General features: G+C 37.0%; 1 protein-coding gene across 1 annotated transcript in view; it reads right to left on the bottom strand.

The window, feature by feature from the left end:
- The window catches only part of LOC139714840 (kinesin-like protein KIF13A), a 94,622-nt gene that overhangs the window by 21,443 nt on the left and 45,439 nt on the right, over positions 1-27,740 (bottom strand). The window contains exons 9-25 of the mRNA XM_071626493.1: positions 27,392-27,451; positions 25,980-26,090; positions 24,734-24,868; positions 23,579-23,718; positions 21,267-21,382; positions 20,388-20,492; positions 16,989-17,259; positions 16,193-16,355; positions 15,592-15,738; positions 15,107-15,154; positions 14,289-14,345; positions 11,136-11,195; positions 8,348-8,476; positions 7,774-7,941; positions 6,636-6,818; positions 4,789-4,949; positions 206-338 (exon numbers count right to left, since the gene is read on the bottom strand). Coding sequence (XP_071482594.1) covers positions 206-338; positions 4,789-4,949; positions 6,636-6,818; positions 7,774-7,941; positions 8,348-8,476; positions 11,136-11,195; positions 14,289-14,345; positions 15,107-15,154; positions 15,592-15,738; positions 16,193-16,355; positions 16,989-17,259; positions 20,388-20,492; positions 21,267-21,382; positions 23,579-23,718; positions 24,734-24,868; positions 25,980-26,090; positions 27,392-27,451 — 2,187 coding nt within the window. The remainder of the gene's footprint in view (positions 1-205; positions 339-4,788; positions 4,950-6,635; positions 6,819-7,773; positions 7,942-8,347; positions 8,477-11,135; positions 11,196-14,288; positions 14,346-15,106; positions 15,155-15,591; positions 15,739-16,192; positions 16,356-16,988; positions 17,260-20,387; positions 20,493-21,266; positions 21,383-23,578; positions 23,719-24,733; positions 24,869-25,979; positions 26,091-27,391; positions 27,452-27,740) is intronic.

Raw genomic sequence — 27,740 nt, 5'->3', positions numbered from 1 at the left:
GAAAACATTTGAAACTTTGATATTCTGTTACTTTCGTACTTCAAGTCTGATTTAATGAAATGTTTGCCATTCTGTTTATTGATCACATCATATCATATCATATCACTGTTGATTTGAAGATGGAGCTACATTGTAAGAATGAAGTTCTATGGGTACTCTAGCCACCACGGATCAGTATTTGACCAAGGGTCGGTGTTTGACCAACCTGTCTCAGCTGAAAGATGCCCCCAGTAAGAACCTCAGGCTTGGTGTGGCACTCCACCGGTACATACTCCCCTTGCTCATTCAGCTCATGGACTTCAACCCACATCTCAATCTTACGGATCAGCTCTGTCCATCTTAGAGAGTAAACAAACAAACAAACAAAAACATACATCAAACATTTGGGTCACAGGGATATATTCAGATATCCACAGCGTACATCACATTTGAATCAAAATAACTTGGCACTTCTGTCACTTGCAGCAAATACTGTAAAATGAGGAATGTTCGTGTGCATTCTAATTTCGCGAATTTCGCGAGCCAAGACTCGCAAAATTAAAATGCACGTGACAGTTTTTGTGTACACTATACGCATTGAATGTTAGAGGCAACTCGCGAAAATTTCATGCCGTGAAAAAGGCCATCAGCTCCAATTCGTGAAAATCTCATGCCGCAAAAATATTGTTTTACAGTATCTTTTAGTCTTTCCAGCATTTCTTGGCGTAGTATTTTGCAAGGAATGGTCTCTTGTTTGTCTTTTAACACCTGTTCATTTTCACTGTTACAAGTTTTATCATCATATCAAGTAGCATTTCATGTGTACATCCACAGTCAGAAAAAGAAAAACTACTTTGCCACCATTTTCCAGCAATAAATTCCAAGTAGTGATATCAGTGGTGTTGTAATTGGCTATTTACAATGGATGATACATTGTAGTTCATTCACACTATACACAAACTCACTTGTTGTTATGGATAAAAGAGATGATATTTGTCTCAAAAGTGATTTTCATTTAATTGTTTAAATTAGCTTCCAGAAGTTAAATAAAAAACTCAAAAAGGCAGAGCATAATCAAATGGTCAAAATCATCACCATTTAGTTCTGATGTCAAGCTCTGCTTGGAGATTTATACAAGCAAAATGGACAAATCTGATCCAAAAATGTCATAGGGTCAAAGCTCTGTAACATCTTATACGTCTGGCAGTAAAGAGACGACCTATGAAAATGTGCAGAGTACATGTATGAAGCCTCTGTACCAATCATGAAAAGGATCATAGCACTGATGAGTGATGAGCAAATTCAGTTCAACCTTAACTCTGTCGGTGCAGGGTTGAGATTCAACTCTCAGCTAAAAAAACATCCACAGACCTTTTACCACCAAGAGCATATCATGGCATGCAAGTTTGACATGTTCTAGTCAATGTTACATTAGTAACACCTTCGAATAACAGTCCATGACTATCCCAACTGTTTACAAGTCTAAAATATAGCATGCTATCGAGAGTGCCTGTGTGAGACACGTTTCTGCTCCTTCATGCATTTCATAACTGTATACATCGAATAAGTGAATTACATCCAATGAGTTTGGTGTATGCTACAGGGAAGTTCTGTCTGTACAAATCATCTAGTAAAGGCAATGTGGTAATATTAGACAAATAACACATCTTGCCAATAGATGAAGTCAAGAAACATATATTGCAAACAACTGGTAATATTTTGAAAGCTCTATGTGTACAAGACTGACTTGTTCACCAAACTTCTTAACTCAGTGCGATCTAGTTTTTGTCTCTGATTTGTGAGTGAGAGTTTAGATCTAACAGTGCAAATTAAGCATGCCTTTTAACAAATGAACATACAAGTATCTTGACTAATAATAAAGTGAACATCATGGTGACTTGTCATCTCTGCACTCAATGTACAAAGACAGAGAAGTGAATTTTCAAATCATATCTCTAAACATTATCTGAAAGTACAGATGACAGTAACACTAATGATACAAAAAATAAGGACTGCCCAAACAATTGTTCAATTCAACAAAATTATCGATCAAGTACAGTGTACACCTGCAGAAGTTAACAAACATACTGAAAAAAACAACCTTCAATTTCATCCAAACCAGCGACAACATTCTATGACATTCAAAATCCTACAGAGAGGCAAAACAGTCTAAATCATTTAGAGCTCTAATGCGCTGAAACCAGGTAATCTTTCTAGCTACGGAGCGCTTACTGGACCAACAGACACACTCAGAGCAGTGCCTGAAAAAAGAAATACAAGCTGTGCAGAATATGACGTACACTATTCTCAGAGTCATGCCTTCATAAGGACAGAATATGTTGAAATTCCCATACATTACTCCCAAACACACTTTTTAAGGTCTTCCACATTTCTGTTGAATTCATGATCATTTTAAAGTCACTATCAGCCATTTGCAGATGAAACAAAAGCCCAGCTTGGGTGCTTCAAAATAGTCCTAAAATGTGAGTTAGGGACAGAAACAACTATCAAATGTAAAATTGTTAATCAGTATACTCAATGTTAAGTATTGTTGAATATACGATATAGGAACAATAGGTTTATTAAATATGTTTTGAGCATAATCTGTCTGAAGTTATGGTTTGTTGAGAAAATTAGTGATGTCTCCTTAAATTTGTGGCTTTATTACAAAAGTTTTATGGTAAAATGTCTTATGATAGAACTGCACTATACATATGCATCAAATGTGATAACTTAAACATTTTTAATCACTGATCTCAATGGTGGACAAAGCCATAGAGAAGGGTATTCCTTTCATAACTTTTATTCAAAATTACTGCATGTAATATTGCTCAATTCATATGAATCTTTGTTGAAACTAGTGTGTGACCTATCATCACTCATTTGATAAAGGCACAGGCACTGAAACAGAGAAAATTGTAGGAAAATACAATTTGGCTAAAAAGAAAATCATATTGTACAAAATTATAAGCTTGACACTTTGACTACAAATTGTATAAATCTTTAAGTAATATTTAGAAAACATAAACATTCTGTGGGTTTCTGAGGCATGCAAACAAAATTTTCATGTGAGCTGATAGGTTCTGTAAAGTAAAACCAATCTTTCTTTTTTTTTTCTTTTTGAACTCAGATTTAAATAAATTTATGTGCAAAGAAGTGGCACACCTACTTGTAATATCAAATTTAACCCGTTGAGGACGAGTCCCGAGTATACTCGGGCAGGTGTGTATGGGAAATGCGTGTTGTATCAAAATCAGTCCGTCCTTAACGGGTTAACAAATGAATGTCAAAGAAGCAACTGCCATGTCATCTTCTATCAAACAAAATGCAAAGATGTTTGCTCTTATATCAAACAATGAGAAGAGATACCAAAGTGCATGTGAACAGTGCTCTGGAGAACACTGGCTGGCAGAAACTGCTGCAAAATCATAATGAATTATCGATTGTGATATATTACGCACAAATATATATAAATTATCTATTACATTGAAAGCTTTACTACTTCAACCAGCAGTGTGAAAAAAAAAGAAAAGAAAAATTGTGAGCTCTGCCATATCTACAACGTTTCCTTTATAGAAGGGAATTATCATCCATACAATGTATGTTAGTAATCCCAGGCTATGTTCCTGAATACCACCATTACACAGATACCATCACAGAAGGAGAAATCTATTACATAAGATAGCAAGGTCAATGCCCTCTGTGAGAAGACAGGTGGTCAGTGATGACTACTTACCCATAGTCTGTGATGTCAGAGCATAATCTATGGAGGCAAGAGATGCTGTGTCAATCACACACCCACAGTAACAACTCGTATTTTCTATCTGCCTTTCTCTACACCATGAGTATCTGTATTCATGATGAATACTGCTTCGTTACAAGTGTTCACATTATCAATATCATTATTAATATCATCATACTACCTGGCTACTCTGACCAATATGTATTGGTATTTACTAACTTAATACCCATAGCCCTATGTATGATTGGGGTGCAAACGAATGCATAGTAAATTGACATTGTTGGTGTGTTGACATAGGAACACTGAGTAAAAAAGAAAAAAAAAAAGAAAAAAAAGACACCATTCACGTGTGGTCATTTGCACATCCTAGCTTTGGTGGGGTCACAACATGTGACTTAAAAACAACAAAACTTTGGCAAAGCAGGAACATCAGCTTTACACATCACACAAACTCAAGTATACGGGAGACTACCAGCATTTCATGGTCATAGCTACATGCATTCTATAATTAGATAATGATAATGACTCTACATACCATTATAACTCATACACACATCACCGTAATGGCATTTGTAACAGGCATACAAGATAACCATTTTCTCAGGCCTATTATTATCCATGCCCACAGCAGTGTACGACACAGCTCTCAGGTGTGGGCAGGGTTAACAGCCTTGTAGCACCAAGGCAAAGAGTAATCAAAGGTTTGGTAGGCTAGAGGCGTACACCTCACACAGGGACTCATCTCAGTCAACCTCCTGGTATGTTGACCAATCACAGCAACACAAGTTGTCAAAAATCAATGATGGTTCTTCAGAAGAGAGTTTGCCTGTTTATCCACTACCCATTTTGATGTATCACTATTTGTCATGTCCCAGTGCAGTGGATTTGTTGTTCATTATGCTTCACACACATATGTAATGATACATGTAGTAACATAAGAAAAGAAATGAACAATGAAACATACACCACATTCAGGGGAGTTAGTATGCTAAACATGACACATTATATATTATGGTATTTTGGAGTACATATGACTTCCAACTACACTCTGACCTATGACCTCTTACCTGTCAGCCAGTGACCTTGATTTGGCATGTAGACTATCAATCTCCCATCCCGGCTTGGAGAGGAAACCATGAGTGCCGACCCGGTGACCCCACACCTCTATAGCCAGTGAACCCTCTAAGGCGTGTTCTATGAATTCTTCCGTCACACTTACTGTGAACTCCTGCAAAAATGTTAGAAATTAAAAGAAGAGACATCATACTTTAGGAGACACACTATACTATAGAAGATACACCATACTCTACAGGATGCCCTCAATTCAACTTCAAAATTACCAATTAAGAAAAAAAAAATATCACATGTGTGAAATGGAAAGGAATCTTTCTTGATAAAAGTACATATGATGTTTAGATAGATTGTTACAGTAATGAATAATATTCAAACACACTTGACGAACATTGTTTATATTACACATTACTCTTCTCCCTCAGAATATGACTTGCACAAAATCTAGAGATGCAGGGGGCTGGGGGAGCTAGATATCTACCTCTAATGATGACCTAAACAATAGTTGCAGAGATTCTTTTTCACAAAAATGAAAATGTTAAATGCTCTGGCTTTGACACACAAATCGTTCCCTACTTCTCCAAATGCAAAAAGATAAAATTGGTTCTTCCTGCATCATGGCATGTTTCTAAAAATGCCCATGCAAACTTTTCTTATGTTACATCTCACCTCATCTATGCGCCTTGAGCACTCTACAGAGTGATTTATTATAAATACCATTATTATTATTATTATCATCATCATCATCATCATCATCATCATCATCATCATCATCACCCCTGGGGCAAGTGCAGCCATGGTATCCAACTCTGCTCAACATGATTGTTGCTCCACCCTTACTCCTCCCACTGGACTATCTGGTGACCCCTTCCTGAACCAGGCCTAACACTGCGTCTGACTGCTTGGACTATCTTGTCAATAGATTGCATTCAAATGGACCTTCTAAGAATGCTGCAAACCTAATCACTCAGTCATGGTGAGAGTGAACAAATAAACAGTATGAATCTTCCAAATTTAGTCTTTTGTATACTATTTCTGTAACTGCTTCTTACCAATGTATACTTCTCGTATATATTATCGTATATATTATGTCTTGGCTATATGAGATGTACTTGCATACATTTTGTATGCACTCCTATTTTGTGAACACGCATGAAATCTTGAATAAATAAATAAATAAATAAATTGTACCAAACTATTTTTTCTCATGGATAAATTTCACAGCCAAACTTTATCTAACCAATAATAGAAGTAAATATACATGTACGTCAGATGTATTTGTTTCATGAATATGTGGTGTCCTGCAAAATCATGTTTATGCCTCAATTCAATATTAAATATAGTAGACTTAGTGAACGTGGTTACAGTATGTGGGATTTGAAGCTCTGATCCTCTTTATCATACAGAACCTTCCAAGCAAGGTTTATATTAATTCTAATGTCTTGTTAAATAATTTCATTCTCTAATATCTTTCTTTCTTTCTTACTTTTCAGTCACAGTATGGGGTATTTGAAGCACTTTATTATACCTGCCAATTTTGACATGATTATCATGATCTATTGTACTATTCTAATATATTTTCAAATTACTTTATTGTTCATGTTTTCTTTTTTATTTTCTCTGGCCACTAAAATTTTACTTTGATGATTTTGTAGGCCCGAATGGGCCATAACAAATTTAGTTGCACAACTTACTCAGTACTACATTGTAGTTGTAGTCAGTAGTTTATTATCTGGTGAAATAAAGTCACTTTGTACTAAACCTGGCATTCAGAACAGAGATGTATTATCACTGGTGTATTAAGAGATCTGTTGGTTCTAAATGTTATAAATCCTATTCTTACCTTGGTGTGGTTAAACTTCATGACCCCTTTGGATGCCTCAGGACCCCTGCCCGGCTCCTCATCCACATTGGGATTGATATCAGGAGGGACTACAGTATGACCCTCCTGGCCAAAGAAGGTGTACTGGCAGAAGACAAAGTGTGCTAGGCTGAGAGGAAGGTCACTCGCCTCTTTGATTTTTAACTAGGAATGGAAAAAGAAGAATTAGTATGATTACAAAAGTGTAATTGTCTCATGGCAGATAACAGATGATGAGATTACCAGGTTACAGGGGATCATTATGATATATGTCCCACCTCTCCACAACAAACCAACATAATCATATCAATAAATATAATGTCATAATGTTGTCCGTTTTCGGGGGGGGGGGGGGTTGTTTGTTTTTTGTTTGTTTGTTTTTTGTAACAACACAAATGAAAGACAAAAACCATCTGGAAAAGAATGTTTTCTAGAAAGGAAGTAAATGGGGTAGTGCAGGCTAGAAAGATAGATATTGGTTTGTTTTATCAAAAGGAAAGTACATAGCAGCCCAGAGGCTGAATTGCGGGTCCTTGATGTAAATGTACAAATGAAACAATACAATACAATACAATACAATACAATACAATACAATACAATACAATACAATACAATACAATACAATACAATACAATACAATACAACACAATACAATACAATACAATAATTATTCACAATACACACATTAAACATATGCAAGAAAAGTGAGCCTTACTACATACTTCTCAACTTCTCAGATAATAAACATCCTATGATGAGAACAAACAAAGAGTTCTCGTAGTGGATTATGACCTGTACTTGCTTGCTTCTCTAAATACAACATATACCATCACTGCAAATACTTAAAAAGAAGTTTATTGATGTGAAACCTTGGGGAAAGTATATATGAATGTGACATGTAAATGTGACAGTAAATACAAAATGTGAATACAGTATTTGACACAGGTCTCTCATCAACATTAACTGTTATAATAAATCAAATGTTGAATGTTCTAAACTATTTATAATGTGGAAGTGGCAAGCTGTGATGTACACCGATAATGTGAAAGGCCATCCTAATGGAGATATCACCCTTCTTGACATCATGAGTGGTACACAATCATTTCTTTTGTTTTCTTACCCTGCATGTCAGAGGAGCCCCAACAGACAGACCGCCCTCTGGATCCGGTTCCTCCACCCCTTCTGATCCCCCCGAGCTCCCATTTGATGTTGTTGAAGCTTGGTCAGCGTTGACATCAGGCATTGATCCACTCATCCGCTGGATCTCAACCAGTAGCTTTCCTGCAACCTAATAATATGAGCATTGCACACACAAAAACAACAACAAAACAATTGGTGTGACTCTGTGGTATCACCAGGCACAGTCATGGAAGAGCATCCCAGTTATGCTGAGATTGTAAAGTGTTGAATTGGCAGTTCATCCTTGAACATATCTTGCTTCACTCTTCTCATGCATTTTAATACATACCAGTATTAACTTTTCATTGAAACATACCGGTAACAATATCCAGTGTCTTGCTGCTTCAAAGCTTGGGTATGTCTCTCTTTCAAAGTCATAATATTTCTATTCCAATTTGTCCTTGTCTGCTACCTCTTTCTACATTTTTCTCTTTCTTTCTATGTTCCTTCATATCTGTCTGTCTGACTCTGTCTCTCAGTCAGCCACCCTGACCGTACCCATTAGCTTCCCTCACCTCTCCCTGCTGGCTGATGATGGGGACGGCATAGTTGAGCTTGACATCATGAAACAGGACCTCCAGGAAGACATTAGCCACGCCTATCAGACTGTGGTTCTCTTGAGACTCATAGAATGGATCCTCATCCTGCAGTAGGTAGGCAATGTGGGGAGATGAGATAACACACATTGTCTTATCAATGATGGGATAAGAAGGGTAGGATGATTACTGTATGAGCTGCTATTTTCACATACAGATATTTTCACGAATGAAGAGGTCAAAAGCATTTTCGTGAGATGTTGTTTTCTCGATTTGACACCGATGGTATTGTAAATGCATTTTTACAAGGTACCTTAGCGCAACACATTTTTGTGTGCTGTTAAATTCGTAAAAATTAAGCCCTCGCAAAAATAACAGCATATACAGTATACTGACTGAGGCAATATCAAGCAGTAAAGTGCTTTGAAGATTAGGCTGTGTTTGAAAAGAGCAAAGCAAATGACAAGTGTTATTTCTTTGTATGAAAAGAGAATTGAGAAATAGGACAAAATATCAGCTGGGCAGAAAGGGACAGACGGATCGATACTTTGATAAGATTGGAGATAAAACTTGTGGAAGCTGAATAGATACATTAATATCATACACAGGAAAAGAAGTTGAGAAACTGGATGTGTTTCTAAACATTACAAGCAACTTTTTCTCCCACATATTGTGTATCTGTATAAAGGATGCAAACATATCAAAAAGCAAGTATTTTTCCATCAAAAAATAAAAATACAACATGCAAAGAAAATACAGAAAGTATTTCAATATCACTGCCATATTTTGAAAGGGGGGGAGGGCATCAGAAAGAATCAAACTGGTCGTTTCCCTATTCAGCGACACATCCATTTATAAACTGCATCAATTCATCATGTCATGATTATAGAAGTGCACATCTCTGCACGAACGGCAAACATTAGAATCTGAGCTATTCAGCTAGTCAACTGCTTGAGCATTTGTCCTCTGTTAACACATTTTGCAGATTAACATGCACTGAACAGGGTTTGTAAGGATTATGAACGTAGGTTGAAACTGACTGGAGACACAAGAAATATGATTTGCAGAATTATATTTGCAATGAAAGGGATGGCAGATTTGTTCCTGTGGAGGTTGAAATTACATGTAGCATCTACAATGTATGCAATAGATCAAAGAATCCAAATTTCATATAAACAGAAAATATTAGACCAAAGACAGGAAGTTGAGCACTGAACTAATCACTGACATGACAAGGACACACATTGTATAGGACAATGGAATTAACCCATTGAAGACGAGTCCCGAGTATACTCGGGCAGGTGTCTATGGGAAATGCGTGTTGTAGTAAAATCAAACCGTCCTCAATGGGTTAAGATTATTATCATTATTATTATTACTAATCTACAAATACATTACATGTAACTGTAATATAGATAGCTGAGATTTGGATTGGGGTGGGGTTTGGGGTGGAGAGGGTTTGGAAAGCATGGACAGGTCAGTTGGGTTGGTCTCCTACTTTGAAAGTGGCAGGTTAAATATTTTAACTTCTCGTGGAGTACCAAAAGGTATAGAAAAATACAGGAGTGGCATGCAAATAGAAACAAATATTACCCATAAGAGGAATTCTAGCTGTTTGAAAAAAAAAAAAACCCACACAAATATATGATTTCTTCCTTGGCTTGTCTGAGTTCTCTATCAGAATGCATTCAGCATGTACTGTATTTACAAATCTGTTTTCCAACTACTTGCACGCCACAACTGGAACATATTTTGTGTTCTATACAGTAAAATGCACAGGATGAGTCAACTCATCAGGAAGACCACTTACACTCAGCAAATTTGCCTGATAAAACCAGAACTCCCAGATAACAAGAGTACATTGTAGACATGATGCTGGCCTATGCACACAGAGTACATACGTAGTGTACTTTGGTACACTTGTATTATCCAGTGGGTAATGATTTCACCCACTAAAAGGTAAAGTATAAGATATTCTGACAAAGAGGTAAACTGTTAGATTGCAATATTTTTTGATATATCAGAAAATATTGCCCTCATTATGGCCATGTATATTTTTCTGTTATTCTATTCAATGCCATTCTATAGAACCAGAGGTGGTGGACTTTACTCTCTCTTGAAATTGTTAAAGTTTCACTCAGTGATTATTACAGGTATGAAAGTTTCAAGAAAAAAAAAAACAGGATTGTACAAACTTCTTCCAATTATGCACTGTGATCATGAAAGAAAACTAAATCTACAATGTTTGTGCACCTGACTACAACATTAATCAGTGTATATATGTGCAAAACACTAATGATCACGGCATCTTTTTGTGGCACAAACTTTGAGGATCTGTAGGCATACACAGCATACTCAAATGCACACACATCAACAGCACAATACGCAAACATTACACCAGTAAAGTTGTATGTGTAGGCTACAATGATCAATTAGACTCATAATCTAATACTTTCTGATCTTCTCACTGTCAAATAAGACCATGTATGTTCCTACACATGCATCACTGAAATACTTGATATCAGTTAAAAAGGAAGGTTTGCAAACATAGGCTCAATCACTGTATCTGTAGATAAGAAACACACAGGCATTACTAACTGACACCAAATAGTGTGAATGACCAAGAATGCATAGTGTTATTTTAGGAGAGGGTGACAAAAATGCATAGAGTTATTTTAGGAGAGGGTGACAAGCTGTGGGGGAAGGGAAGAAGGTGCACATTAAAAGAACTTGTTTTGAAGGAGTGCAATCAGACACAAACGGTCACCTCAGAAGCCGGAGACGGAGTCTGGACAATGTTGGGGACTGGAACGCTCAGGCTCTGGTCCTTTCATTGTAGCAGTAAAAACAAGGAGTACTCAATTATTGTCAAACAATCCTTTTTTAAAGAATTAACAAATACCTAATATGCAACAACAACAACAAAAAAAAAAACCTGCACACACTCATGTTAGTATGTGAATACACTATACTATATCAAAACTTAAACACATACGGAACATGAGTCTTGTAAAAGTGATAAGATTTCACTGAGTGTGAGTGGCTGAACTCAATTTCTGTTATAGAAAAGTGACAAGAAGGAACAACAAATTGCAAATTATGTAAAATATGCAAATACACTACTTAATAAATCATTCAAGTGACAATACGCATACACTGTAAATGCACTTTTTGATAGAGAAATATGAAAGTATACAAGAAAGAAAAAACAATACAGTATGATGTGACTTACAACACAAGGATGCTATCACATTTAACACTCAAACTGTCACAAAAAAAAAAGCTCTTTTGTCTGTCTAGACGTGCTTAAACTGATGAAGATTCATAATTTGTTTCTAACATGTTTTATGCAAAGGCACTAATACTCTCCGAGATTTACTCTTTTTCTCTGAAATCAATACATGAAAAATGTCACAGTCCTACGTGTTAACAGATATTTAGATATTTCTGAAGATGAGAGTGTCATTATCACACTCCAAGTTTAACTGTAAGTCAAATGAATGACACTGTATTACAAAGCAGTAAGAAGGCGTTGCAAATCAATTCAATAATATTCTAACAAATTCCATCTCAATAAAAAAAAAATCAAGCAAAAAATTTCAATAGAAATGCAAAGAATTCCTTGATAAAGAAGATAAACAGCAAATACACAGTTTACAAGCACAAAAATGTGAAACTGGTGAGCTCTACTGATAACAGAGATTACTTTTTGTTCAAGCAATTGCTGATTGTTTGATAGGCAATAGGACACAAACCCTACAATATAAACAGGTACAATTCTTCACATTACATGCCATGAAATACAACATGCATGCTACGAAGAGTATGTAATTGGTTAAGTTGTAAAAGATATACATGAGCAGCAGTACTCCTTAAGAAATCAGGAGGAGGGTAATGAGTTATCAAAGGGGATGGCTAGTAACTGATCAGTGGGAATCAGTGGGAATGCTGGGGGATGATTGTTCCAATCCTTGTGGGATTCATTTAAGAGTACATTATATATCTATTGTTGTGTGAAAATTATTTGCTTCAGAATGGTCTCATATTGAAGTAATGTGCAGTTCAATGTTTCCAGGTTAGCATGCCTGTACAGTGACAGGGCGATCGTTAAAGGCCCGTTACTAGCCATCAGTTACTAGCCATCCCCTTTAACATGAATGAATTCAAAATTGACGCATGTACTGGTAAATAATATAAGACCATTAAGGGAAGCAAAGTTTTGATAGTTCCATGGCAAATGCATACTTTCAGTAGATTGTGAGAGAGAACGCTTAACAAGAAACCACAAAACATATGTACAAGCCATTGAGCAGCAGTAAGGACTCCACAATAATAATGTAACTTCTTTTTCATCTACTGACATGCACAATGTGTCATAGATGATACTGAAAAGACAGGGAGCTACTAACAATATAGGATGCATTCTCTTTTGGATCATCTCAATTCACAGTATGTGTTGAAAGACCTGTTGAGTAGAACCTATGAACCATTCCAATGCAGTCTGCAAAGGAGGTTCCCACTAGTTTGTTACAGTGTTGCAGGTGTGTGCCTTCTGGTTAGTTTTCACACAAACGCAACCAAAGTATTAAACTGAAATCAGATTACAGCTCATAAACTTGCTAGCACTGACTTCAAAATTATCTGCTTCACTCGAGGGGAACGTATTGGTTCTATCTTTGAAAGTTATTCAACCATTTCATGGTAGAGGTACAGGATATTCCTCATCACTGACTTGTACACAACAATGCTTAATCTGCTCTTGGAGAGGGAAGGAATAAACACCATGCAAGAATAGTGTCAGACAATACGGGATTTCTTGGATAGATGGTATATGTGACAATAGTATTAAACTAGAAAGAGAAAATCTGGCTTCAGTTTCCTACAAGTCAAAAAAACACATGCTTTTCACATGAGAAAGAGCCTTAGTCAAACTCACAAAATACTTGTATATCCTCACTAAATGATGAATTGATTATAGATACACTTTGTCAAACACATATTCATTTCATGCATGTGCAATATGAAAGCTACATAAATACTTAGAAATCTATACTATTGTGCAACATGCATTCACCTCAAAACCAACACATTCTAAACACGAAAAACCACACTTACACATATCCATAAAAAATTGTTGTGGTCACATAAAATGCACGAAGTATTGTTGCAAAGAACACTGAACATAATTAGGATGTATGACTGGAATCTACTGGTATTCACATCTAAACCTATTTCAAATCATGGCGAGGGAGTTGTAAAAGCTGCATATGAAATGACGCATTTATTGGATAAAACAATTACAACCTGATATAATGATTAAAACTTGATTTGTTCCAGTGTCAGGAGGTCATCTCAAAATAAAAGTAAAAAGACATTCATGAATTGTTTTGATTCTCTTTGAATCTTATTTATGCTGACCTAAAACGAAACCTTTCCAAAGATGAAAATTGAATGAAACTGACCAAGACTTTGTAACAAGAGCATGACCGTGTTCATGATGTCAGTGGCTTGTTATGTTCAATATACTCTTGCCCATCATTACATTGAATCATTGAAGATCATTGTCTTCTAGTGCTCTTAGCTTCAAAACCTAAAATGGAAGCATCCTGAATCTATGTTACAGTTTGCCGACACTTCTTCAAGTTCTATTGTCTGAAATAGAAAACGTTTTTTCTACATTGCAAATCTCTTATTTGAGAATGTCAGACAGTAATGGCAATTCAAAAATCTGCCAACATAAAAAGGAAATTACTTTGGGGGATATAACAACCAAACTGCAGAGAACTTTACTAATTTTTGTTTGCTTCTTGTCAAATCACACATATAAAATAAACATGAAAAAGAACATGCTGACCCTTGACATTCTACATACGATTTGGCCTACTACCCTGCCATTTTTCTGTAAACAAGAATATCAAACCTTGAGGAGAGGAAGCGGTAGTGGTGGCAGCAGAGCCATAGGAGAGGCCAGTGAGTCCTAGGGAGGGTGCCGCAGGACAAAAGGGGTGCAAATACACACCTCTCAGCATTGAACTTTGTGTAAGTTTGTATCCTACAGAATACTGATCTACTCTTACAAGCAAATTCACATTCTAACAGGAACTGTCTGATATTGACTGCACATGGGAATGCACCATGTGTAAGTGGTTATTGAATTAAGAATTACAGCACCCATTTTGCAATTTCTGCAAATCTTTATAGTTTTTTTTTTATTTCAAAGAAGACATAACATATAGGCATTCTATTTAAAGACAATCAATACTTTTATCATTGTATGATTCCACAATAGAATTAGTATTGCATGTCACATCACTCTTAACTCCTTCATACACAGTAAAAGAGAAGAGAACAAGAGCACATCAAATTTGTTCTCACCGAGCATTGAAGTACGGAGCACTTCATACAAGAGTAAAAAGGGTTTGGTCAGCAAGACAGTGTGACATTATAGGGTATAAAATGTTCTAACTTTTCATATAAATCAAAATACATATATCACATATTTTCCAGTATATGTGTCTTAAGACGATAATCCATGTACTTTTTGATAATACAAAAAGAAGTAGGTTGTATTATTACCACGGATAATGAAAATATTTGAGCAGCTAATTTCATCACACAACATTAACTGCTGTTACCATCAAAAAGAGACTTTAAAGTGGAATAATTTAGAAGAGTGGTGTATACATTTGAATTTTCATGAAAGAATATACGAGAAACAACTGGCAGCTGCATATATACCTGAGACTCAAAGAATGACAGCTTACGCAGAGGCTCCGTCTCTTCATCCTTCATTAAATGCAAGCATGGATAGACAGAAGAATGGACAGACAGAATGCAAGAGGTGCGTGGTTAAATGAGATGGAATGATGAAGCCATTAATCAACCAAAAAACCCAAAACGCATCAGTTCAGCAGAAGCATCCATGTACCAAGAACGAACCACTCTCATTGTTGAGAATGAAGAAAAAATGACACAGCAGCAAACACCACAGAACACATCATCTTTGTCGTAAATCTATTCACATCATTAATATTTTTTTCTCTCATCCACAACCTTCTGTATGATACACACATTTCATTTACTTTGTACTCAAATTCTGATATAAAGTTCATTCTTTGTCAAGGTCCTAACTCTCTTGTGTCCACATTTCCCCTGCAAAGCAGATAAACATATAGTTCTAGTTTGAACTGCTGTTGGTAATGTTAAAAAAAAAAGTTTCTCACCTTCAGAGGAATTCCTTTGTCCTTCCTTTCATTGTACATGTCCCTCATGTCAATGATTTTGTTTTCCAGTTTTTCAACAGACCAGATTTGTGTCCCCCTGTCCTTGCGTTTCACCTGGATGGCCGGTTCGCTAACAATGGCTCCTCGCTATCCAATTGAAGATAAATATTCAAAAGAGATTTTATTGAGTGATGTATAAAACAGGGCCACAACAGTGATGTAAGATACAAAGTATTGAAGACAGACATACATCAATTGTCTTCATAATTTCAGTTATCACATCCTGTGATTGATAATGAACATCTCCAGAGCTTTATTGTTTTGTAGATAAAATTTGTAGTTAAGTTGTCTACACCTTGCTTTGTAACACTTCTGTTCAATGATTTAACTTTTCAGGTTTCTACCAAGATCAAATCACAGAACAGGTATGATAATGTGTACCTTAGGCACTACAAAGATGCTTGGAAAATCATTCATATTTACTGCTTGAAATCTGTTGTAATGTGACAGCTCTTAAAGAAAAAGATGTCCAAATGAAAACAAGTCCAAATATCAGGGATGGCTGGGGAGTAAAGGCAGTAGATGGCATGGCACAGCTCACCTTCCTATTGGGTGTCAGATTGCAGGCAGGTATCTGGAGTGTGACACGGAACTCTGTGTGTTTTCCCATCTCCTCCCCCAGGAAGTTAGCTTCCCGCACCAGAGCATTAGCCTTGACGACATCCTCCCTCAGCTTGGCTAGACTTTGTCTGAACATGTCGTCCCTGAGATGGAGTCAGTGGGACAAAGTTATGTTCAACAACAACAAAAAGTGGACATATGAATGACTGGAAAAAAGCATGTTAGATAAGGAGATAAACACATAATGCAATGGTGCAAAGATAATTCAGTATATTAAAAATGAATATGTGAAAACATAACAAACAAATAAAAAACAAGTATACATAACAGAGCAAGACAATCTCTTCATAACATAGGGTTAAAATCTCTGGACCGTTGTTATCAGTCACATGTGACTGGTTTCCCTTAAAAATATGATGTGCTGACCCATTGAAGATGAGTCCACAGTATACTTTGGCAAGTGTCTATGGGAAATGCGTGTTGTAGCAACATCAGCCCGTCTTCAACGGATTAACAGAAGAATTTACCCCTTATCCACACAGGGTCCTAAAAGAAACTGTGCGATGTTTAAAAGGGTCTTAAAAGAAACTGTGCGATGTTTAAAAGGTTCTAAAAGAAACTGTGCGATGTTTAAAAGGTCCTAAAAGAAACTGTGCGATGTTTAAAAGGATCTTGCTTTAGTGTTTTAATCAAGAGACTTATCTGACATTTCACTGCCAAGTCTAATGTTGTATGAAAAAGACCGAGACACATAAACCAGCTTATTTCTCTCTCACCTATCCTCACTCCACTCCTCATAGCGATCCATGACAGGTAAGCTGTTGTCTGGTTGGCTCTGTGTCTCCTCCTCCATCCTTCCTGGCTCCTCCGTCCCTGATGGCTGGTTGGATGAGGAGGAGGATGATACCGATGGAGACTTTGGTGGTAGTAGCTGCTTCTTCAGGGCCTCCAGCTCCCGTTCATACGCTTCCTTCTGTTTGGTGAGGGCGCCCTCTTTGTCCTTCTGATGCTGATCTTCCAGGAGCTTCATGGCAGCTTGAACAGGATCTAAGACACACACACACACACCATGAAGAGAGAGCATTTATACTAACATTTAGATCAAAACCTGTGGTATTATCACTACATCAATAATTTATCACTAGTAGGTATTGATGCATGACAACTATACTTGTTTTTTCATTGTTGTTACTGTCAATGCTGGAAAAAAGGTACATGAAGCTTTAGACCTTAACATAACAAAATCCAGAACTAGAGATTGTAATTTGTCATTACTGACAAATTAAGGTGATCCGATTTTTTTTTTAATCAATGATTCGAATCCTGATGACCATACAGGTTTCATCTGTGTTTAGAGACATTGGCCGTGTGATGTTTGGATTCTCATTTAGAAAAGGAAGTCATATCTGCCATCTTTGGTACCAAATTCTGTATACACTAGATAACGAAGATACAGCAACAAATACACATGACCTTTGACCCACCTTTACACTCCCAAGATGGCATCTGAGGAAAAAGTGGTTATTTTGTGAAATGATTCTTGCGACATCGTCTATACGTGTGCAAAATATGGGAAAGATAGGACAGGTATTCACCAAGATACTAGATAAAAAATGTATGACCTTTGACCCTAATTTGCATACCCAAGATGTTGTCAGATCAAATAGTTATTTTATGAAATAATGTACGTGACATGAACTAAACATGTGCCAAAGATGGGGGTGATAGGGCCTGTTTTTTCTTGAGTTATTGCAAAGACAGTTGCAGAAAGAAAGAAATATGAAAATACATCGAAGTTAAGCTTTCATTTCCACCAAGTTTTTTAACATGATTCCGAAATTGTATGAAGAAAGGAAGGCACACATTCGATAGCGCACAGTCTCAGCTACAACATATTAAAATCGAGGAGAAATTCACCGAAGGGTAAGTGAGCTAGTGCTCGATAAAGACAATCATGTCAATTTTCACATTTAAAAAAATTCCCTCCCATAGAGATACCACGTCATAACGAAGATAAAGAAAGAAGTACATATGACCTTTGACACAACTTTGCATAGACAAGATGACATCTGAGCAAGAAGTAGTTAATTTGTGAAATGATCCTTGTAACATGGTCTTTACGTGTGCAAAATATGGGAAAGATAGGATATGTATTCACCAAGATACAGGATGAAACATTTATGACCTTTGACCCTAATTTACATACCCAAGATGGCGTCTGATCAAGTAGTTGTTATTTTATGAAATAATGTTCGTGACATGAACTAAACATGTGCAAAATATGGTGGTGATAGGGTATGTTTTTCTTGAGTTATTGCATATAAAGTTGCAAAAAGAAAGAAATATTTCAATACATCGAAGATAAACTTTAATTTCAACCAAGTTTTTTGACGTGATCCCGACATCGTATGAAAAAACGGAGGGCACACTTACGATAGCCCAAAGTCTCCGCTACAACATATCAAAATCTTGTAGAAATTCACCGAAGCATAAGTGAGCTAGTGCTCGATAAAGATAGTAATGTCAATTTTCATTTCCAGAAAAACTGCACTGCCATAGAGATTACACGTAAACTGGTCAAATTTGACAAGGTTACTTTCAATCCATTTTTACGAGGTGATGCCGTCATTAAATCAAAATTGTGTTTTTACATTTATGAAAGAACATTTCATAAGCTTCAACATATTGAAATTTGGGTGAAAAATGGCAAAGGATAAGTGAGATACGCTCGAGTAAACTTGGAATTTGATGACGTCATTTTGAAAATTTACTTTTTTGACTTTATTAAGAAATTTGATATCTTTTAATCATTTTGTCAGCATAGCCAACCCATGAAATAACATGTACAACTCATCAGCTTTCAGAATATGTCAAGAAAATGGGGGGTCACCGTCCATCCTGACGGGTAAAATCCGATTTAAAATTGGCGGTTGTTTGGCATAGTTGCACTGTGTATCCCCATTGACGCACGCGCGGAATTTTGAGTTTGACGGGCCCGTATGACGTCATATTGAGTCGGATCGACTTGAAACTTGGTAGAAATATTCCGTGACATTTTGGACATCCCATCCGTGTAAAAAAACTGAAAATTTCTATTGCATACTAGCTGTGCGTGCGAATATGTGCGCGCGCGTACGCGTCCGTCCAATTTTTTCAATTTTTCAAAAAATGCTCCAAATGATCTGAAACGTGTGCAAAAAAATTTTGAGCTCGATTTGAGCATACAAATATTTCAACGCGCGCGTACGCGCGCGTTCTAAGATAAATATGAATTTTTGAGAAAATGAGTAGAACCCGCTTGACTTGAAATATATGTGACGTAATTTACATTAAAAAATTCCATTCCATTTATGAGATATGCATGAAAATGTGTTTTCATATAATGACGTCATAGTGACGTCACGGTCGACTGATCACTATGATTTTACTTGAGCTGTCGTCTTTGCGACATGATACATATATGGTATAAGTTTGACATTGATAGCCAATGCACTTTCTGAGCTAACTCTTGCACAACTTTTGCGGAGAAATAAAGAAATAAAGAAAGAAGAATAAAGAATCAGTACAGATACAGAAGGTGATCCGAGAGGATACTCGGATCACCTAATAATGCACACTAGCATTATTTCAAATAAGAGGGTTGGTCACATATCATGTTACTGAATTCTGAATTTGCCAATATTGGTATCTTTCATATGGCATGATGTGCAGAAGGCACATCATGAGACTGTAGACATCAGACTTGTAGCTCTTCCACAAATGGCAGTCATCTACATATCATAGTCAGGGGCGGATCCAGGAATCCTGTAAAGGGGGGGTGGGGGGGACGTGACTAATATTTCTGGTGGCACTTCCGGGTTTCATTTCATTTTTTCCTTTTTATTTCTTTTGTTTTTCACGAAAAATCAAGGGGGGGGGGGCATGCGCCGGTTGCGCCCCCCCCCCCCCCCCCCCCCGGATCCTCCACTGATAGTTAGGCCTACTAAAGATACATAGATTATATAAACTTGTTCATCTCTTTGATGTTATAACATCCTCCTCATACTTTACTATTGAGCCTTGACTAGCATCCCAACATCAAAACACCAAAAGACACTATCCAACACTGAATCCCTGCTTTTGACTTGACATACTCACACTCAGGCTCCAAGTTTTACACCGCACAGACTACTCACCATTGTGGAGTTCTTGCATCATGACCTCATTCTGGGCGTAATCAAAGTCAAAGCTCTCAGTGACGGCTGGAGCTGCAGGTTCTGGTGTGGTGGTTCCACTTGATCCTAGTCAGAAAGGAGTGTATCAATCAATCTTGTGAATTCTACTGTTATCTGTCATGAGCCCTCCACATCATTGATCAACTTTACTGCAAGAGATGAATGAACTGTCTTCTCTTCACATTTCTTTATAAGGTGTCTCCTCCTTTCCTTCACATATAGGGGTCAATTTTTAGGACAGCCATGAATTCAACATCTTATATTTACAGCATAAGTTGCTATTTTAGCCTCATCAAAGCTTAGACAAAGGGACCAGAATGCAGACAACTTCCTTCAAGGCCTGCCCTATGAGCAAGGTATCTTGACATCCACCAATCAGTGCATATCTGCACAAAAGCTTACAATGATTCCAAACTGTCAGATCACCAAAGTGTCATTTTCAAGGAATTCTACGAAAGCTGCATCACTCAGCCTCAGTCACATGACTATGGCCCTATCTGAGTGCTGATTTCTCTGATATTCCCTCTTTTCTGCACATACTGAGGATATCTCATTTACGGTATACTAAACTCTTAATATGGAAGAAACTCTAGAAAATACTACAAGAGGCTACTTTTGGCCAGCAATCAAATGTTGCGATTTTCCCAGTGGACAAGATAGCCATAACTCTATCTACATGTAGGAGCTCTTAAATACAAGTGTATGAAAAGCCATAAAGCTCTTTTTCATTTGGCTCTCTCTGATTTGTTGCATTTGATTCAATACATATATAAGGTATATATATAACTTGTAGATAAAATCAGTTTAGTTTGATCTCGGGGAAATTTTCTACTAACTTACCAACACCTGGAGGGCGAGGGCAGTTTATCCTAAAAAAGTGATAGTTTCCAAGGAGAATTCTGTCACCGTGCCTTAGGGCAGTCCTGGCTGTGATTGCAGTACCATTGACATAAATCCTAAAGGTGAACCAAGGGGAAAGAGAAGAGAGAGAGAGAGTAGGGGAAAAGATATTAGAGAAAGAGATAGGGAAATACACTTTTATTGGGTATAATCCACTGAAAATAATAGAACATTTATTTATAGTGTTTTGTAAGTAGAGTATTTACACACATTGTAAACACTATTTTCATAACTTTCAAAAACCTGGCTACTCATGTTATGATTCAGCTTTGTCCTACCTAGTCTAATACCTCTACAGGGCGTATCACAAAAGAAAAAAATTACACTTTTGAAAAGATTGTCTAAATTACATTATATTTGGAAGATTTTTTCATATTTATGGATACCCAATAGTCTCATCTATCCTGTGCAATCAACCAAACAATTTTTTGTTTTCACGCTTGACTGAACACTGACGCTCTTTGTCCAGAGTATGAAAAATGGCTTGCGCCAAATTGAAAGAAGATGGAAAATTTAGCCAGCAGTCCAAATACACCACGTAAGTGTTCTCTTTCAAACAAATTGCTCTTTTGCTCACAGTTCTTATTATGTTATGATAGTTTAGGAATTTTCTGGTGATTTTCTGTCACGTTTTAAATGATTCCATTCTGTTATGGAAGGTTGATTAACAATATCAAGATCTTTTAAGCACAGTTATCGCAAATCATGCACAAACATATCGAACCCACATGCCAGTCACTCAGTCAAGAAGAAAAGTACAAAATTAATACATCCTCAGATCATTCAATCAACCCAATCAATCAATCAATCAATCAATCAATCAATCACTCAATCACTCACTCACTCAATCAATCAATCAATCAATCAATCAATCAATCAATCAATCAATCAATCCAATCAATCAATCAAGCAATCAACCAAGCAAGCAATTGATCATTCATTGAATCAATCAATTAATCGATCAATCAGTCAGTCAGTCACAATTGTATGCATGTTTAAAGTGGCAGATCGACATAGGGAATATCACCTCCTTCCCATGGCTTAAAGGCTCGGTTTTTTGTTTTGTTTAGGTTTTTGGTATTTTGTTCATCCAAAATGGACATTGCTCTCTTCCCTTGTTGTTTCCACCACCAGCCCCTTTACTCATGTATTGATGGCTCGATTGATTGATTGATTGATTGATTGACTGACTGATTGATTGATTGATTGGTCAATCAATTAATTGATTAATGGGATGAATGATTTGAATGTTCATTAATTTGGCACCACTAACACATTAATGAACAACTGGCGTATGGTATTGATGTGTCCAAGTAGTGTGAAAACTGTGCTTTAAAGATCTTGGAGTAATTACATACTCTAATTCTCACCAATTAATTTAGAAATGAAATCATTGAAATTACGATAAAGCTGACAAAAAAATCTCAGACTATCATAACATAATCAAAGCTTTAAGCAAAAGAACAATTTGCTTGAATGGGAGCACTTATTTGGACTGCTGGCTGAATTTTCCATCTTTCAATTTGGCGCAAGTCATTTTTCACACTCTGGACAAAAGGCGTCAGTGTTCAGCCAAGCGTGCACAAACATTTGTTTTGTTGATTGCACTTGATAGATGAGACTATGGGGCATCCATAAATATGACAAAATCTTCCAAATATTTTGAAATGTAATTTAGACAAATTTTTCAAAAGTGTAACATTCTTTTTGATACGCCCTGTATAAGCATTATAAACACAGTTCATCTATATCACTGCAGGCAATGAATAATTCACTAGTTTAGATTTCACCCATTCTAAAACTATTGCATATCATCAAAAACATAGAAAGTATACAGAATTTACCTCAAACGATTGTCACTGACTTTTGTCTGGCAGGGGAATCAGAATCATAGTACAGACTGACATGTGATGACTTGTTGGTTTCACCACAGCAGAGTCAAGGACTCTTTACCACAGGATTCTTGCAACGTCTACCTCTACTCACGGAAGGAAGCAGAACTCCAAAATTGGTTTACATGGGTTTAAAGATATTGATTGTACATCTATGGACATTTAATTGCATAGTAATGGAAGATGACATGAGCTTGGCAGCAAATACACGTGTACACATTGTCATGCACCATCCCCACCACATACACACAGTCAGCAAGTGATTCAGTGATTCCCACAAAAAGGCAGCCATTGGCAGCGAAGTGAGTGTTGAGAGGAGTAGCCCCAGGCAGTTCAGGGGTTAAAAGGGTTAAGACTCACTTTGCATTGTCACAAGGTGTAATGAAGACATCGATCTCATTCTCCACATCAATGGTACAATGTCTAGGCATGATACCAAGTCCATTGAGTAAGATATCAGTCTGAGAGTCTTCATCTGGTCTTCCTACCACTGTGTGATCCTGTACAATGGGGCAGGAAGTGGGGGGGGGGGGGGAACATTTCTCTAGATTGCATCAACAACAATAAGTGATCTAGTGACACAACATTTACTCCTGTGACAATTGCTCCGGTCTTATTTTCTCCAAGGACTTACAGTTAAGGTTAGGGTCATGATAGGGTATTAGGTTTAGTTTGATGTGAGGATTAGGATATTACTGTTAGGGTTATATTTGTGGGTAGAATTCATGTTTGACTCAGCCTGCAGATATTTCACGGGAGCAATTGTCACAAGAGCTAATGTCATGGAACCAAGTGATCTAGGAGTGGAACAATCAACTCATGCCATGACAAGACTGTGGATTGCAGCTCCCCTGCTGATATAAGTTTTGATAATAATAATAATAAATAAATTAAAAAAAAAAACACACATTTTTAAAACAATGGAAGATAGATGCTCATTTGTTGAAACAGATAACAGCCAACAAAGAATGTCCCTGGAAGCAGGAGTAGTGTACTTGTACAACCTACTATCTAATGCAAAATTGCGCACAATTGAGTTGATTTAAGCTAGGTGTATCAAGTATTCAAACATGATGTGTAAATAACACTGAGAAAAGATGTCATAGAAACCAAGAATTTGCAAGTTTATTTAACTCTGCAATATGCATGGCAACACAGAGTAATATTCACAGCAAACTTGATAGTCTCAGAAAAAAAGAAGAAGAAAAAACAGCACCTTGCAAATCATGGCAATAGTAATCCATTGAGGCCCATTTACTTTAATAGAGACACTGATTTCATGGACAGCAGGTTAAAAACGGAAGAAATTAACTGTACTTGAGATGAAAGTGGAATCATGCATACTAGGCTTTGCCTCTAATTTCTTCCTTTTTTTACACTCATTTCTCCTCTGCTGGCGGGCTCAGATGAATGAAATTTTAATTTGTACTACAGTAGCATCCTTTGCCTTCCCCTGAGAATCAACCAATGGCAGGATACATACACCTTCCTCACTAGCTGTGAGTTTTGACTGACCTTGAGGTAATAGACCAGTAGCTCATTGAGGGAGGGGTCAGCATTGAGGTTGACCAAGAAGCATTTGTTCCTCTCCACTTTGATGCCTGATGTCTGAACTGAGATACCCATCTGTTCCAGGGCTGCTTGCCTTTCCTATGGACAGAAACAAGGACAATGAGACAATGAAGACAAACTATAGACCTGTTCGCTTGGGCATTTTTTTTTTCTGGGGGGGGGGGGACATTTTTTTGTGTGTTTAGTTTTACTAGTTTTGCTTTGTTTTTATGTTTGCGTCCATTTCAGCCATAACTGGGGGGCTTTAGTATGTAAAACAATAGTCAATTTATACACTGACATAGCAATGCACCTGATGCATTGCATAACCCATTATATCATCTTTTCTTCTGCTTTTTGAACCCCCCCCCCCCCCAGTTATGGCTGACATAAGTTAATGTTTAAAAATCAAAAAAGGTCTATAGATACAGCATATCAAGAAGTGTACTAATAATGGTACAAAGGACTTTCATGTTTACTGTAGCTTGAATAGAATAAAATGAGAAAGTTACCATATAATGATCTTTTGGTTTGTGGGCAATAATGACTTAACCACAAATGAAACTGAAAGCTCTCACAAACCATTCTCAGATAGTCAATTTAGAATATATTATGTCTACTAAATGGCAGCATATTTTCAGAAGAGGTATAAAAATTTTGCCAGCAGGCACTTGATGCCTGCTTGACTGATTCAATGAATGCACAATGAAATTAATATTTCACCATACTATCCATGTTTGATTGACCAACATAACTTTTAAGGTATTTGAAACTGACTGAATTCAGACACAATATTCACAAATTTGTTATTAAAATAATCTGGTTTCTGCAGTTATCAACGTAAAATTTGTAGAAATCCCTCATCTGTAAATTTGTGATTACATGAATCTGTGCAATCTCACAGCAAGGCTTATTTTGGAGTCATGGAAGACAAAGACAAGCTAAGCTCTACCTCCTCTGTCATGCTTTGGAGGGCAAACTATTTTCTCAATTCTGGAATGATGTGATTGCAAACTCACACATGGAATTGAGAAAATTTTGATTGAATAAGCACCTCTTAACAATGATTGATGAAACACGTTTTGAGAAATGTGCTTTGGAGAAACATGACATACAAAATTTGCTTCAAGACTCAAGAAAAAAAAACACGACATAAACTGCATCTTAACCATTTACACACAAATTTTGCAGGAAGCCCCTCCATGCCTACCTTGTGTATCCTCTCAGTGTTGACGAGTTTCTCCTCCCAGCTAAGAGACATTTCTTTCATCAGCTTCTCAGACTCCTCTAGTCTCTCCTTCAGGGTGTCTGCCTTCATGCTCTATGGGGAACAGGGTAAACAAAATAACAGAAGCAATGATACTCGCAATAAAATAAATACAAGTGAATGATGATTTACAACTGATCCGAGCAATGATAATAATGACTGTAAAGCTATATTACATAGTTTCCATAGGAATACATTCAACTGCACATAATGATAAAGTAAAAATATAGGAGAGAGGAGCTGATTTTAACATAAATCAGAACCAGAACCACATATCTGACAATACAGTGGGTACACATGAAAAACACAACCAGAAAACAGCAATCACGTTTCAGGCTACCATGGACATAATGTGACGGACATGATATACCACAAGGGGACAGGATAGGCAAATGTGACAGGCCATGATTGCCATAAATGCAGGGCAAGATTTTTAAACTGTTACAAAATTTGCCACAGCAATCACGGAGCTGATGAGAAACCTAGTAGGCCGTAATAAAATGGGGTGAATGCAACAATACACGACAGCATGTGAAAGGCCATAATGAAAATTAACCCATTGAGGATGGGCAGATTTTGCTACAACAAGCATTTCCCATAGACATGTGCCCGAGTATAGTATGGACTCATCCTCAACAGGTTAAAAGGCAGTCCGTAGTATGAGAAAAGAGAGACAGAAAATATGTGTAGTCCAACCTGACCAGACGCTATGATAGTGGCATCTGATAGCTACATGCTCACTGGAGCGAGGACTGGAAAGAATGAGACTAGAATACGGATGGAAGAAAGAGGAGAATATCTCTTCTACCCACAGCACACTACATTTGGGCAAACAGGGCTGTCATAGCACTGGGAACATGGTGCAAACATAGCATTACCAATTGTGATGTCATAGCTTGACAAACAAGTTCAAAATCTGCAACACATGTCTTTATGGGCATTCTCATGTATGATTATAAAATGGCTGAGTGATGCAATGGCAGCCTTCATACAGTATACAGCGTACCTGAAATAGATTGTATTACAGTCTACATTCTTTGTAACAGAATAGCCTACTATGCACGGCTGCATTTGTGGTTTACAGGAAAGACCAATCTGGACAAGCAGTGGCCTTGATCCCTTTTTGGCATTGCAGCTCCATTACAAAAGAATGAAAAACACTCCAATAATCAGTATTATTTTCCTAATTCTGTTTTTTCTCATTGGTTTTGTTCCTCTTATTCACATATAAACGTGAGCGCAGAGCAACCAGGAGTCTTAATTTCTCTGTTATGATATATTAAAGCAATTTATGAGACGGTATGAGATACCTCCTCAAGTGAGTAAATGAGGCATCCGTTACCATGGATACCCACCTCTGCTTCTTTCAGCTGCTTCTTCAGCATGTCAACCTCTTCTCGGAGCTCTCGGATGATCTAGGATGCAAGACAGAGGGAAGGAGAATTCGGAGATGAGTCTTACTTGCATTTGATACATCAAGAAAAGAGAATATAAAACATAAAATATATAAAACGAAAGGGATACCTTAAAGCAAAAGTGTCCTAAAAGGGTTTATGATATCATTTATTAATTCCACAGTAGTAATAGTGCACTTATTGATGGTAATCTTAAATAGAAAATCTGAAGAGGATAACAAGGAACACTCTTTCCCATTATATTCCACCTCCTGATGTTACAAGGTTTGTGATATACTTTCTTTTCTCC

The sequence above is a fragment of the Diadema antillarum genome, unplaced genomic scaffold (assembly GCF_040938485.1).
Source record: "Diadema antillarum isolate AM-2024a unplaced genomic scaffold, OU_Dant_1.0 scf00000045, whole genome shotgun sequence".
In the NCBI taxonomy this organism is placed as follows: Eukaryota; Metazoa; Echinodermata; class Echinoidea; order Diadematoida; family Diadematidae; genus Diadema; species Diadema antillarum.
This window is presented reverse-complemented; position numbering and strand designations above follow the sequence as displayed.